Genomic DNA, 15,753 nt, shown 5'->3' on the forward strand with positions numbered 1-15,753 from the left:
AGAAAAAGGAATCTGAAGAGAGCGAGAGAAACTTGTCCACTTTTCTCCATTGTCTTTGTTATGTAACTCACATTACTTTGTTATTCTTCATTCATTTACCCCTTTCCCTAAATTATTTCCTTTCCTATTCATCCCTCCATCCTGTCATTCATCCCTGCCTTGCTTATGGAAGGCGTGACTGTGGCAGACCTGACGGAGAAGAAGAAGAAGAAATGGTTCAGATACAGCAGTCACTCCACCGACACCCACAGTAATTTCCTCATTTTCTTCCATAAGTAGCCATGTTTCATTCTCTTTAAGAGTTAAGCAGAAAAATATATATTCAAAACGTATCATGTATTTCTGTCCAATCCCCCACCTATGCTTCATCCACAGCCTACTCTTGATTTCATTCATATTTTCTTTTTATGTTACATCCATCTTCATGCTTAAGCTGGAGACAGGTTTTTGTCTTCCAAAGTTGAATGCAGTTTGAAAATGCTTAATATGGTTACACATTTCCTGATTTTTGCCTCTTGGGAAGCAGGTTTTTGAATTGTTTTGAACACCTGCAAAACTTGTTTAATAAGAGGTGGCAGTATGTGTACACCATTGGAAGAGAAGGCTTTTTCAAACTACTTCTTACTTTTTAAAAACCTTTTTTGTATTCAGCCTTAGAAGTACATTTGGGAACAACAACAACAAAAACAAATTTCTTGTGTTGGGCTGAGCTCATGTTGTGGGATGTTTTGGAGTGCAGTGAATTTTCTGTCTCAGACACCGACTCCCTCCTCCCTCTGGTCTGCATTATGCTGCTCCCAGTGGACAGCTGTTGGCAGATGCCATTCCCACCCCCCACATGATGACATCCATCACTCACAAGGGCATTATGGGGAAAGCAAAATGGTGGCCCCAGCCAATGGCAACTGGGAATTTCAGCACCACTGTCACTGCAACAGAGGTGGTAGCCATGGAAACAAAAGGCAGATTGCTTTATTTCATTAATTCACCCAAAATTTTAACTTTTCAAACTTTCAACCTACTCTTACGATGAATGTGACCAATGTCACATTCATGACGCCGAAGGGAAGTCAGTGTTGTGGTTTTAATGCCAGGCAGTGGGCCTGGATAGTTATAAGAAATGGTGCAGAGAGGACTTTATGCTGTTTTTGAAAATCCCACTTGCTTTTCTCTCTCTCCAGCCAGTCTCCCTGCCAGTGAAACCACCTCAGTGAATACGGAGAATGTTGGGGAGGAAGAACATCACCAGAACAATTGCTGCGATGTGTGTTTGTGAGTTTGTGAGTTTCCTTAGTCAAAGGGAGGGAGGGCAGAACGGATTAGTACAGTAATGTTACATTTTCAGTTTCTTTGGGTTGGGGTTGACTCACAGGGGAGTTTACAAAAAAAAAACAAACACCCACAAAATAACATAACGTATTAACAAACAAAAACAGTACCCCGCCCCCAATTTAAAATGCCAAGGCCCAGGAGAAGAGGAACGTTTTTGCCTGGCGCCTAAAGATATATAATGATGACACCAGGCGAGCCTCCTTGGGGAGAGCATTCCACAAATGGGGAGCCACTGCAGAAAAGGTCTGCTCTCATGTTGCCACCCTCTGGATTTTCTGTGGAGGCACACAAAGAATGGCCTCTGGTGATGGTTGCAGGGTCTGGGTCACTTCATATGGGGAGAGATGGTCCTTGAGGCATTGTGGTCCTGAGCTCTTTAAGGCTTTGTGGGTAAAAAACAGCACTTGACCCCAGAAACTCTCAGCCAGTGCAGTCAGGCCAGAATTGGCATTATTCTCAAATCGTCTTGCCCCAATGAGCAACCTGGCTGTTGAATTCTGCACCAGCAGAAGTTTCTGAACCATCCTCAGAGGCAGCCCCACATATAATGTATTGCAGTAATCTAACCCAGAGGTTACCAGAGTGTAGACAACAGAAGTTAGGCTATCCCTGTTCAGATAGAGGCACAGCTGGGCCACCACCAGCTGAAGCTTATAGAAGGCACTCCTGTTGCTGCTACCCTCTTCTTCCAGGTCTAGTCTGGGCTCAGTCACCTGGGCAGGTGGTCTTGCATGAAGTAAAGTGGGTGGGCTGACAAGCAAGAAGGCAGGTGGGCACTGCTGCTGAGATGCTCTGACAGTTCTCCTCTCTGCCAATGATTGTGTGCTGCTGCACCACTCTGCCTCCTCCTCTGTTTCCATGCTGAATGAAGGAGGCTGAGTACCACAGTGACATCACATACTCCGTGTAAAATAGAAGAGATGGAGGAGTGGTAGAGCAGCAGTGGCAGCTAGGCAGCTGAGCGAATTAGCTCAGTGTGCTGAAAACAAGACTATGGGCAAATGTAGAGAGTCTGCAACTTTACCACCCAGATAGCGTTGATTCTAGGTTTAAAATAAGCCTAGAAAGAGCTTCATAGTTTGAACCTAACCTACATTGCTCACCACTTCTTCCTGTTTACCACAGTGTGTTCTCTCCTTTCAGGCAAGAGTGCTTTGTAATGGTGCCCAAATCATCACTGAAGGGCAAGTGTGTCTTGCCAAGAATGTAACCAGTCTAAGGCATTTTTAGGCCCTCAAATTAAACATGACACAGTTCCTTTACCGCTGTGACTTAACATGGCACAATTTATCAGTGCTCTTCAGCAGCTTATATTCATTTTAGTAAGATTTGCACATGAGAAAGTCCAAGTGGATTGGGTCCCATATGTTGCTTCTTGCTGGGAGGAATTCAGAATAATGCTAAGCAGATTACTCTGTCAGTGCAAGCATTCCTGCTTGCCTGGTGGAATAATCTGCCCTCTTGTCCCCCTGTACACTGTTCTGGGGGTTATCCTGATCTCTGCTGAAGCCAATTTGGCGGGGATGAGGGAGGAATGGGGGGAGGCGAGGGGAAGAAAAGCAGAAGCCCTTGCAGTGGCTTCCATGGGCAGATCTAGTTACCACCCGCTGTCCCACTCTTTCTCCCTTGATAGCACTCAAAATATGCTTTCTCGGGCAACTGCCTCATCTTGCCTCATAGTAGGGGCACCCCTGGCAGCTGAACATGAGAAACTAATTGCTAGGGTAGGGAAGAATAGAGATGGGCAGAGGGGGAGACACATTGTTGGGCTGTCCCAACTCTTAATTGTTGCTTTAACCTCTGTTCACCGTGGCTTAACCCAGTGGTTACAAGAAGGTCAGATTCCAGCCCAGATCATAAAACTGAGCAACTGCGGTAAAGCTGAGACAACTTTAGAAGGTGATTCTTCTAGCGACGGTCCTATATTTACTTTCTGATAGTAGAAACAGAAAGAGAGAGGCTATTTTTTAGTGTTCTTGCCTGCAATCCTTTCTTGACATGAAGATGCCATGATGGGAGACATTTTCCATCTGCTTCATTTCTGCCTGTCAGGTTGCAGTTAAAGGTGTAGCATAAAGGCTAGCAAAATAAATCAATAAATAAAATGTCGGGGGGTGCCACCTGGCAACCCTAATTTGGGTTTGGGATATCTGTGAAATGCTGACAGTGTCTGTGAGCCTCCTCTAAGAACTGCTGCCCCTGTATCCTTGATCAGTTTGTAATTTCTCAGCTTTCAACTGCAGCTGAGAGAGAGTTGTGTTTCATTTTCTTGTTGAATTTCTCCTGTCTTCCACAGAGGCAAGCTCTCCAAGACCAAATTTGGGTGAGTAGGATGAAAGCTGCCTTCCCCTCTGCCCAGTGCTCTCCTGCTCTCTGGCTCTCATCAGTGATATCTGTCCCCCCCATCCCCCCTCTGCTGCAGCCGCCGAGTGCGACGCATCAACCGTCTCTTCCGGAAGAAATGCCGCCTGGCTGTCAAATCCGTTTCTTTCTACTGGATGGTCCTGCTCCTTGTCTTTCTCAACACTCTCACAATTGCCTCTGAGCATTACAATCAGCCTGATTGGCTCACGCAAATCCAAGGTAGGGTTGCAAGACACAGGGAATGTATACTAGCGCCAGCAAGGGAGTATTGTCCAGGAGTTAGCGCAGAGCAGGGAGAGCCTCTAAGGCCCATCTGCACTATGCATTTAAAGCAGTATCATGCCACTTTAAACAGAGTTCACTGGGAAGGGGGACTGACTGTTAAACCACTCTGGAAATTGTAGCTCTGTGAGGGAACAGGGGTCACCTAACAACTCCCCACACTCTTAACAAACTACAGTTCCCAGGATTCTTTGGAGCACCATTGCTGTTTAAAGTGGATAATGTATGGTATGGATGTGGCCTAAGAGGGTAGCTTAGTGATTGTGGTCAGGACTGAGAAGCAGGAACATGGTTTTGAATTAATTTTTAATATAAAATTGGCTGAGGTGGGGGGTGGGGTTGTTGCCTCCCTTCCCCAACTATGGATTTTGGGAGGGAAACAAAATCGGTTGTTCCACTTCTCTTAAACAAAACCACACACTGGTTTAGAAATTCTTGACTGCCATCTACTGTTCTTGTTCTGTAGCAGGAGTGGCTGAACCATGATCCTCAAGGTGTTGCTGGACTTTTAACTTCCATCATCCGTGACCTGACACTGGGCAGCATCTGCTGGCTGGGGGTGGTGGTGGTAAAGGGAACCCACTGATGCCTCAAGGGGCACCGTTTCTCCATCCCTATTGTAAGACAATTTTATCTGGCTCTTTCCTGCCCTAACAAACCTTTATCAAGACATAGCAAAAACTTTGCCCACAGTTCTATTTGCAAGTAAAAAAAACAAAACATGTCAAAGCCATAAGAAACACAGATATTCAGATATTTTACATTCCTCTCTTTAGATTTATGTGTGCCAAGTATGTAATATGTAACTGCATATGTTTGTATGCAATGCATTGCCTGCCCTGAGCACATGTGCTTTGTTAAGTTGTGGGTGAACATATCAGACGACACAGCGATTCTTCAAACAGCTCTTCTTTATTCACAGACCAGGACAGAACTGAACTGAATGGTTCAGTCAGCCTGCTTATATAGAGCTCCAGTACAACGTTACTGTAACAATTTTCTAAAACTATCCAATCACTGAACATCACTTTCGATCCCTTATTTGCATAACTATCTACAGTATCTCCCTGCTGGCCCAGGGTGAGAACTTCAGTACATAACATGCTTCATAACTGGAAATCCTAACTGACACCAGCTTTGATATGGAGCATGACCACTTACAATTCTGTGTGGATTTCCTACCTCTGGATGGACTGATATCTGGAGAACAAATGAGATGGTCCCTGAGAATACTGAAATTGCCCATACTTGAGCTGATATGCATGAATTGTTTGGAAATGCATGATATAAATCCTACAGCTGCTTGGTCAGTCTAGTTTGCGGGTTACCAGTTGACCATCCCTGTTTCGAACTTGTAAGCTTGCTGAAAAATACTTGGGCAGCTGATCTCATCCCCACCCATTCCAAAGTGCCTTGTATATGTGAGTTACTCTGTAGAGAAGGATCAACAGGGAAGTGCAGAAGAGCTGAGGAGTCTCTATTTACTCCTCTCTGCTCTGCCATTTTCATCCAGCTCAAAATATTTTGAGTGGGACTTCCGGGTTGGCGCCATCGCCGAATGGCGGACTCCCTCCGAGCTCCGGAGGGAGCCGGCTCGGCAGGGGCTGGGTTTTACCGCACCGGCGATGCGGGGACCCTTAGAAACCACGGCCACGGGGGCCGTGGACTTGGAGACTCGGCTAGCACCGCTAGCGCCCTCCCGACTCGTGAAGGAGCCTTTTTAAAGGCTACGGATCGGGTGCCGGGGAGAAGCGTGGTGCTTTGAGTCCTCTGCCATCCCTGCCGAGCGAAGCCGCATGCCATCCGGCGGAGAGCGCTGACTTCTTCCATTGAGAATTTGGACTTTTAACAACAACCCGTGAGTAAATTGGAAATCGGGTTTAAAAGAAGAAAAATTTTTGGGATTTGAGACGAGCGGGGGGGGATCTAAAAAGGAAGTCAGTCCCCCTCCCTATTGTAGACATTTTAAAACAAGGATTGGGAAGCCAAGGCCCAAAAAGAACGGTATCTTTGCTAAATTAAGAATTCCATGATGGGAAAGTACAAGAATTGTGCTGGAGGAAGAATTGAAGGAGAAGGAAAATGCGCCCCCCTCCCTGGGAACCGGGGCGATTGAGGAGTGAGCCTGGTGAAAAGAGCCGGTGATTTTGACAGCTGTCAAAGTAGCTGTCAAAGTCGGAATATTAAAGAGGATTTTATTACAAGGACCTTGCTGGTCAAATTTGTTACAACTTGATATAATTTGTTAAGACTTGAATACAAAATGGCGAAAATACGGAGAACAATCGGATTTTTGGAAACAAAGTTACAACAACCCCCCTAGAGGAGTTTCGGGACATTACAAAGATGGGCGTAAGCCGGGAAAAATACAACACTCCGGAATTTCACAGAACTGGTTATCTCCTGGGAAAGCTGCAAAACGGAAACTGAATCTTGTCTACAGGGTGTTTAGACTAAAAGGAGACAACAGAATACCTTACTGAAGAAGGAAGGGACTGAACGCAAGTTTTTGTTCCTGAATAACAACAACCCATGTAGAGTTACTAAACTTCTGAATAAGAAAGTTTTAGCAGCGGAACAAGAGGAAGCTGGACTATAACCTTGAAAGAACAATGGGGGGAATTTTATAATTTGACATTTTTAAAGATTTAGGAATTAATTTTTAAAGAAAGTAATCCTAGAAATGGGAAATAATTCTGCAAGGAGTTGGGGGAAAAATGGGATTGATGGACTTAAGATTTCCAGGCTGGAAACATAGATTGGAGGATAAGGGAAATTAAACCGGGGAAGGGGAGGGAGAATTAGAATCCAAAGGCTTGCAACTATTTTCTGAATTGGTTTTCTTTTTTCTAATATATTTTTTATTTTTTTTATACTTTTATTCTGTGTGCTTTTACTTTAATGGGAAAAAAGGGGGACATTGTGGAAAGAAAAGGGGGTGGGCTATGGGGAGAGATCTTTTGCTTTTTTTTTATCAAGGGTGTTGCATAAGGTTTGTATAAATTTAAATTTGAACAATGGGGTATATAAATTGTGCTTTAAATCAGAAATAGAACTTGTGGAAACAACAATATGAAAGGGGAATACAGTAGGGGTGGGGGAAGGGGGGAGTCCCAGAAAGTGGATGTTTGAAAATAAGGTTCTGAATGTATCTTCATAATTTCTTTTCTTCTCTTTCTGTATTTTGGAAACTTCAATAAATATTATTTAAAAAAAAAAAAAAAAAAATATTTTGAGTCTTCATCATATTATTCCCATTTTGCAGATGGAAACTGTGAAAAAGCATCTGTCCTCCAGTCTGTCTGACACCCAGTGTACTGTGTGGTACTTAATTAACATTGAGGACAAGGAGCATAAGGCTGTCCCATATACCTGTTGTTGACCCTCTACTCTTTCTTGCCACAGCTTATGCTAACAAAGTACTGTTATCGCTGTTCACCATGGAGATGCTGTTGAAGATGTACAGCCTGGGACTACAGGCCTATTTTGTCAGCTTCTTCAACCGCTTTGATTGTTTTGTGGTATGTGGTGGAATCCTGGAGACTGTCTTGGTAGAGTTTGAGATCATGCAACCTCTTGGAATCTCTGTGCTTCGCTGTGTCCGCCTCTTACGGATCTTCAAAGTCACCAGGTCAGGTGGTGGTCGTAGTCATGGGTGATTGGGTGGCATTGCTTAGGGCTGGGGCATGCACTCGGGGTTAGCTTAATTCAAGGTGGTTGCCTGCTAGAAAATTCAGGTTGATTTGCTTATGGCCTGAAGATATATTACTATAGAACCCTAGGCAGGTGGTCAGTATGTACTTATTGCACTTATATTAGCCTCTTCCCTCAGAAGCTAAGATCAATTTACATCTGCTTCCTCTACATCAGGGGAGGGGAGCCTGTTGCCCTGCAGATGTTGTTGGAGTACAGCTCCCATTGTCCCTTGACTATTGGCCATACTAGCAGGGCCTAGTGAGAGTTGGAGACCAGCGAGGCCGGTTTCCCCATCCCTATTCTAGTAGTGCTGGTTCTTACCTGTGAGCTGAAGTGCCCCAAGTCCCTCGACCCATTTATCCATCCCTGGTTTGCTTTCCAGGCACTGGGCCTCGCTGAGCAACCTCGTGGCCTCCTTGCTGAACTCCATGAAGTCCATTGCGTCCTTGCTGCTCTTGCTTTTCCTCTTCATTATCATCTTCTCATTGCTGGGCATGCAGCTTTTTGGGGGCAAGTTCAACTTTGATGAGACCCAGACCAAGCGCAGTACTTTTGACACGTTCCCCCAGGCCTTGCTCACAGTCTTCCAGGTAAAAACACACATGGGGTACAAGTGGGGTGTCTGGGACCAGCCTTCGACAGGTTTGGGTGCTTGCTGGGGACTGGGCTATGTAAGGGACAAATGGTTGAAGCCCCTTATTTCCCACTTGGATCCCGATCCTGTCAACTTCCCCATCCCACTATTATTATTATTATTATTATTATTATTATTATTATTATTATTATTATTAAAAAACGTTCAAGAGGGAGGGAATGGCAACAGCTGTCAATGCAGGTTCCCATGACTCATGGGTGATCTTAGCAGCCACTCAGTTGTGTCCTTGAAACAGACTTAAAGAACAGTACAAGGAAGCAGTGTGATTCCTTCAATAATTGAAGGGTTGTTGACCCTGGTGCGCAGAAGAAAAAAGAGCTTAAAGTTCCATAGAATCACATGTTACAGTTTTAATGGGTATCCTCAGATCTGGATGCCATAATCACTTCTAATTTAGCTGACCCTAAAATTCTAACAATACAGGCCTTGGTTTACCCCACCTCATCACCACAATTATAATAATATTAATTATACATTCTGTGGGAGAAGCAACACAAAACTGTGACTGGTCCCAGCTTTCTGGGGGGTTTTAAGTGTTGATAGGGAAAGAAAGACATGCATGGTGTCATGAATTTAGACTCTGTGTTCTCAGTTTATAATCACAGTCTTTTGGAAGCCCTAGGCTGCCAATTTACCACCCGTAGCTGATAAAAGCACTTTAACAAAGTGCATACCTAAAACTGTGTCAGGTTCAATTGTGGTTTTGTATACAGTAACCAGGCACAAGAGAATATCTGCTTTCATCTTCTATTTTTATTACTAAACAAATACTTCTAATAACACATGGATATCAAAATATAAAGCATACCCACTAGGATGAGCAACAATAGTTCTGAAACATTTCTTACCGTATTACAGAGGCTAGGCATTGAGATTTCAGTAGTTGAAAATAGGATACCATATTCTAAGATCCAAGTTCTTATCAGCTCTTTTAGAGCAGGGTGCTGCTAGCCATTTGGGGGCTATAAGCAAGAGAGATTCAGATGGTAGGAAGCTGATATATACAAAGATCGGCTCATGTTTATACTGTTTCTGAATATTTTATTTTGTTATATTTTAAGCTCACAATCTGAACTATCTCATAGTCCCTAAATATTTCCAAGAATTTAACATAAGTGATTACTGGTTTGTTCACAGTCATCCTAATTTGCTTGCTCAAAATTTACTTGGTGGTTAGACAAAGGGTTCTTCCACACTTCTGTTTATCCCATGCCTAGAAAGCATGAGTCCAACCGAGTAGTTTTCTCCTTGCCCTGCTTCCTTTCCTAGGGAAAACTCACTCTTTAACTTGGAGCAAATGTCAGTCTGGGGGAAACTTAAATTGCTGTTTGCTCCAACTGAGCACTAAGAGTGGGTTTTCCCCAGGGGGAAGCAGCAAGATGAGAAAGTATGAGCAAGTCTTGGGTCTGGTCTTTATTAAGCACATATTCTGATTTGTTTACGGGATGATTATATGACAGTGAGTATTTATCTTGCATTCATCTGGAGTGTCACAAGTTCCCCATCCCAGGAATACCACAAGGAACACTGCTGTAGAGTTGAGTGTTGTGCTAATTACATTATTTATTACCTCTAATTGATTTTATTATTGATTTGTTTTAAATTGCATTGTAATAAATGTATTGGGATAAATGTATTGGCGGGCAGCATATAAGTACTTTAAATAAGCAGTTAAAAAACAACAACATTTAATTGTGGAACTATCTTAATTATATTTGCTGTTCCCTTTGCTCATGCCACAGATCCTGACAGGGGAGGACTGGAATGCAGTGATGTATGATGGGATCATGGCCTATGGCGGCCCCTATTTCCCAGGTATGCTGGTCTGTGTCTATTTCATCATCCTCTTCATTTGCGGCAACTGTATCCTTTGATTGGCGGTGAAGATTAATGGACCTTAAGTCCAAGAGGATTGATGCTAGGCTGCTAGATTGCTGATGAGAAATTGCTGAGTCGGGCTCCCAAATTTAATTCAGGTCCTCACCTTTCCAGACCCTGAAGTTAGAAATCAAGCTGACCTTCCCATGGTTACATTAGGATGGAATAGTGGTTGCTACTGCAGTGCTTAAATAGGGATCGGATACAGGGCAGGTAGCAGGAGTAAGGGCATTTGCATCTGTGAATGCTGGGATACATGGTTTGATTGGGCAGCATATATTCTTTTTAAATGCTTATGAAACTGCAGATGAGGAGCATCATCTAGAAAGAGACATTCTCACTTCCCTCACGCACAGGATGAAATGCCTCTCCTAAGAGGATGCTGACTAGGATACACTAGTGCATAATCTAACAGCAAATAATAGTATACAACTTCTTTCAGAACTATTGCTTTTACAGTTTATATAGATTTGATTGCTAGAATGAACAAATAAAACTCGTATGTTTAATCTGTTCACATGTCTTTAACGGGGGCACAGCCCTCATCCGGAGGGTGTCTTGGCTCGGGGTGGTTATTACCCATTGCATCAGGTTACATTTTTCTGAACTTTCAACCCCAGATATTCTGCTCAATGTCTTCTTGGCCATTGCTGTGGACAACCTGGCAGATGGCGACAACATCAATACCTCCAAGGAGGGGGAACACAAGGAAAAGTGAGAACTGTAATCTAAGGGGGGGAGTGGCAGATTGGAGAAGAGAGTGAACTGACCAAATGTTGCTCAGTTTCTAGCTTTGTTTTTATTTGTATTGTTTTTAAATAGCTCATTGTAAGGCTTCCTTCTGATGATTTTGTTCTGAAAGAAAGGGCACATTTAAAGAAGCCCGCCTCCCCCTTGGGTCCTCCTCCCCCTGAGGCAGAGTCTAGATTTTCCTTTCTACCCTTTTCTATAACTCTCATCTTTCCCCCTCTTCCCTGCCACAATTCAGAGAGGCACCAGCAGAGGGGGAGCAGAGCAATGAGAAAGAAGAAGAGAAAAATGTGAAGGTGAGAACTGAAACCCTGACCTTCATTTCTGACCTTGTTGCTTCTAGAGATGCACGTAGTCCTCCCACAGATCAGTAGGCAGCAATTCCACATGAGTAATAGATATATAACTTTCTGTTTATTATCACTGTCTAAGGCAGCTTTTGCCAACCTGATGTCCTCCTGAGGTTTTGGTCTACAACTTCCATCAGCCTTAGCCAGCTGGTTTCTATGTGTCTTTATGGCCTAGTTCACTAACAGAACGATCCGAATTCTGCCCAGGGAGCAGCAGGAGGGCAGATCAACCACTGCACTTGAAACCCTGCTGGCTGCTGCTGGCCAGTGGCATGGCCAAAGCTAAAAGAGAAAACACCCAGCACCTCCTCCCCTGTCCAGTACAAGCCAGAATGGACTCTGCATGGTGCTGGCCAGGGCAGAAGGGGTTTTGTTTCAGATTTTGCTGTGCCACAGGTATAGCCACTGGTAGCCTGCTAAGACCCATTTGGAGCATGTCCACAATCTGCCACTGGTGGAAGCTTTCTACCCTACTGAGTACCAAAAGTCGCCACCTGCAGAAGGTCATTTGCACTTCAACCTAACCCTGTCTAGCAGCATGGACCAGATGTAAGGATTGCACTGTAAAGAAACACAGCCTGTTTCTGGGCTGTGCCACTTCATTTTTTTTTTTAAAGATATTTATTAGGGTTTTACAAAAAACAGAGATTTACAGAATAAAAAGAAAACAAAGAAAAAGAAAAATACAAAAAATACAAAGATACATAGAGGAGAAAAAAAGAAAATACAAAATACAAAAAGCAAATCCATTTTTTGATATCTTTAAGCTCATTTGCTTGTTTCTTGACCTCCTCACACCTCCCCTTTTTGTATTCCCATTTACATAATCAATTCAGCAAATCCTTACCCTCTTTCATTTATCTTAACTCTATATCATAACATATTATAACTCTATATTTTCATCCATTTATCAATTCATTTTTGCATATTCTTATTAACTTTTGTTGCTGAATACCACTTATTGCCAATCCAAACATAATTTTAACATTCATTAATTTTACAATTTTTCTGAAGATAGTCTTTAAATTTCTTCCAGTCTTCCTCCACCACCTCTTCTCCCAAGTCTCGGATTCTGCCAGTCATTTCCGCCAATTCCATATAGTCCATCATCTTCATCTGCCACTCTTCCAGGGTGGGTAGGTCTTGTGTCTTCCAATACTTTGCAATAAGTATTCTTGCTGCTGTTGTTGCATACATAAAGAAAGTTCTATCCTTCTTTGGTACCAATTGGCCGACTATGCCCAAGAGAAAGGCCTCTGGCTTCTTCAGGAAGGTATATTTAAATACTTTTTTCATTTCATTATATATCATCTCCCAGAAAGCCTTAATCTTTGGGCACGTCCACCAAAGATGAAAAAAAGTACCTTCATTTTCTTTACATTTCCAACATTTATTGTCGGGCAAATGATAGATTTTTGCAAGCTTGACTGGTGTCATGTACCACCTGTATATCATTTTCATAATATTCTCTCTTAGGGCATTACATGCCGTAAATTTCATACCTGTGGTCCACAACTGTTCCCAGTCAGCAAACATGATATTATGACCGATATCCTGCGCCCATTTAATCATTGCAGACTTAACCGTTTCATCCTGCGTATTCCATTTTAACAGCAAGTTATACATTCTTGAAAGTATCTTAGTTTTGGGATCTAACAGTTCTGTTTCCAATTTTGATTTTTCCACCTGAAAGCCAATTTTTTTGTCCAAATTATAGGCCTCTCTTATTTGATAATAGTGAAGCCAGTCTCGCACTTATCTTTTAATTTCTCAAAACTCTGCAATTTCAATTTGTCTCCTTCTTGTTCCAATATTTCCCAATATTTCGGCCATTTGGCCTCCATATTGAGCTTTTTCTGAGCCTTCGCTTCCATTGGTGACAACCACCTTGGGGTTTTGTTTTCCAATAAGTCTTTGTATCTTATCCAGACATTGAACAATGCTTTCCTGACAATATGGTTTTTAAATGCTTTATGTGCTTTAACCTTGTCGTACCACAAATATGCATGCCACCCAAAAACATTATTAAAACCTTCCAAATCCAAAATGTCTGTGTTCTCAAGAAGCAGCCAGTCTTTCAACCAGCAGAATGCTGCTGATTCATAATAAAGTTTAAGGTCTGGCAGGGCAAATCCGCCTCTTTCCTTTGCATCACTGGGCTGTGCCACTTCAGACTTGCAAGGCAAAGTCTGGCAAAGACTTGCAAGACTGAGCACCCCTTCATGCAACCCCCCACTCCCCACCCCCCACCACACACACAGCTATTATGACCCCCTATCCTCCACCCAGAGGGACGCGGGTGGCGCTGTGGGTTAAACCACAGAGCCTAGGATTTGCTGATCAGAAGGTCGGCGGTTTGAATCCCCGTGACGGGGTGAGCTCCTGTTGCTCAGTCCCTGCTCCTGCCAACCTAGCAGTTCGAAAGCACGTCAAAGTGCAAGTAGATAAATAGGTACCACTCTGGCGGGAAGGTAAACGGTGTTTCCGTGCGCTGCTCTGGTTCGCCAGAAGTGGCTTAGTCATGCTGGCCACATGACCCGGAAGCTGTATGCCGGCTCCCTCAGCCAATAAAGCGAGATGAGCGCCGCAACCCCACGACTGGACCTAATGGTCAGGGGTCCCTTTACCTTTACCTTTATCCTCCACCCAAATACAGGCTTCATCCAGGTTCCTAAAGCTCCATCCCCCCCACCCCCACCCCTGGGGCTCATGACAGCTTCAGTGGAGTGGGGTCAGATCTAAAAATGGCAAGGGGGAATGATAAACACCCAACACTTCACCTCTTATGATAACTGGAGCCATTGCTGTGGCTGCTTTTAAGGGGGTGGGGGACAAAGAAAGGCCTGGAGATTTAATTATGGCCTTTGCATCATGCCTACTTCAGCCTCTGAGAGAGTGCCCTCTTCTGCCTATTTCTAGTAAGCACAGGCCTCAACCAGGTGTGCATGTGTGAACTGGCTTGCTAGCTTTTAGTCACATGGTGGAGAGCTGTAGTGGCTCAACAGGTTGCATGGAGGTAACTTGCCCTGCTCCTCCTTAAAGGGCTGAAGTAAATGAGACAGTGCAGCCATGTTTGCAGCTCACACGTCTGTTCTGTTTGAATCAAAGGCAGGAACTGGGAGGTCTAATTTTTACAACAAAAGGACCATGAAGGTGAGTTAGGCTCAGCACACTGTTCTCTCAGCACTGTTCTGATGGTAAAAGTGTGATGAGCTGAGGAGAAAAGCTCTGGTAGGAATGGAGTGGTAAAGAAGAGAATTCACCTCCTCTCATCCACACATCTATTTTAATATAAGAATTGGAGCTGCTTAGACTGCCCTCTGCCCGGCCTGCTTTAGACATGGGTGGAGTAGACATATGAAGAAGGTGTGTTTTTCCTGTCATATTTTTTGTGGCTGACTCCTCATCTTTATTGCTTGGTGATAAAACAGACTCTGCAGGTTGTAGAAGACTAGGGCCTTTTTCTTTCTTCGTGGGCACATCATTGGTACAATAATAGTGCAATAGTAGGTGGCGCTGTGGGTAAAACCTCAGCGCCTAGGACTTGCCGATCGCATGGTCGGCGGTTCGAATCCCCACGGCGGGGTGAGCTCCCGTCGTTCGGTCCCAGCTCCTGCCCACCTAGCAGTTCGAAAGCACCCTTAAGTGCAAGTAGATAAATAGGTACCGCTGTATAGCGGGAAGGTAAACGGCGTTTCCGTGTGCTGCTCTGGTGCCAGTTCGCCGGAGCAGCTTCATCACGCTGGCCACGTGACCCGGAAGTGTCTGCGGACAGCGCTGGCTCCCGGTCTCTAGAGTGAGATGAGCGCACAACCCTAGAGTCTGGCAAGACTGGCCCGTACGGGCAGGGGTACCTTTACCTTTACCTTTAGTGGTGGATTTATACTGAACCACATCCTTCCGCTTTATTTGTTATTCTGGCATGTTTTCCCAGTGTTACTGTATTATTGCTGTTTAGAAAGGCACTCTTGCCCCATAGCACAACAAAAGTGGGACAAAATAAATCCTAGAGCATTTATGGTACGAAAAATTACAGGATTTCAGCAGAAAGCTACTGAATCTGGCTAGAAATGAAGCAGTGCGTCTGCCCCAAAGCTTCTCCAGGCACAGACAGGATTAAAAGTAGGATTGAGTACAACTGCTCGGAAACCATCATGAACACAGATTGTCATGGATCCACAATAAAAAGGAGATCTGGAAGTGCCCCTGGCAGGAAAAAATGCATGCTGAATTGAGCTGCATGCTGCATGCGCGCACATGTACAAGGCAGAGGTGCTTGTCATGCCGTTCTCTGCACAGGCCCTCGTGCAAGCACAACATTCACTTGTGCAATGGGTGACAGCCTGGAAACTTTTGAGAAGGATCTCTCTCTTTCATTCAGATCTCACCCCCACCCCCATTACACACGCAAACACACACACATCCAAGGCAGCCTCGCGCTTGAAC

General features: G+C 44.1%; 1 protein-coding gene across 1 annotated transcript in view; it reads left to right on the forward strand.

The window, feature by feature from the left end:
- CACNA1F (calcium voltage-gated channel subunit alpha1 F) overlaps positions 1-15,753 on the forward strand; it is a 62,600-nt gene that overhangs the window by 14,526 nt on the left and 32,321 nt on the right. Inside the window, exons 10-18 of the mRNA XM_083592088.1 lie at positions 173-250; positions 1,182-1,272; positions 3,629-3,655; positions 3,755-3,915; positions 7,384-7,609; positions 8,057-8,264; positions 10,072-10,192; positions 10,828-10,921; positions 11,196-11,253. Of these exons, the coding sequence (XP_083448214.1) occupies positions 173-250; positions 1,182-1,272; positions 3,629-3,655; positions 3,755-3,915; positions 7,384-7,609; positions 8,057-8,264; positions 10,072-10,192; positions 10,828-10,921; positions 11,196-11,253 (1,064 nt within the window). The remainder of the gene's footprint in view (positions 1-172; positions 251-1,181; positions 1,273-3,628; positions 3,656-3,754; positions 3,916-7,383; positions 7,610-8,056; positions 8,265-10,071; positions 10,193-10,827; positions 10,922-11,195; positions 11,254-15,753) is intronic.

Source organism: Podarcis filfolensis (assembly GCF_964270895.1).
Source record: "Podarcis filfolensis genome assembly, chromosome: 17".
NCBI lineage: Eukaryota > Metazoa > Chordata > Lepidosauria > Squamata > Lacertidae > Podarcis > Podarcis filfolensis.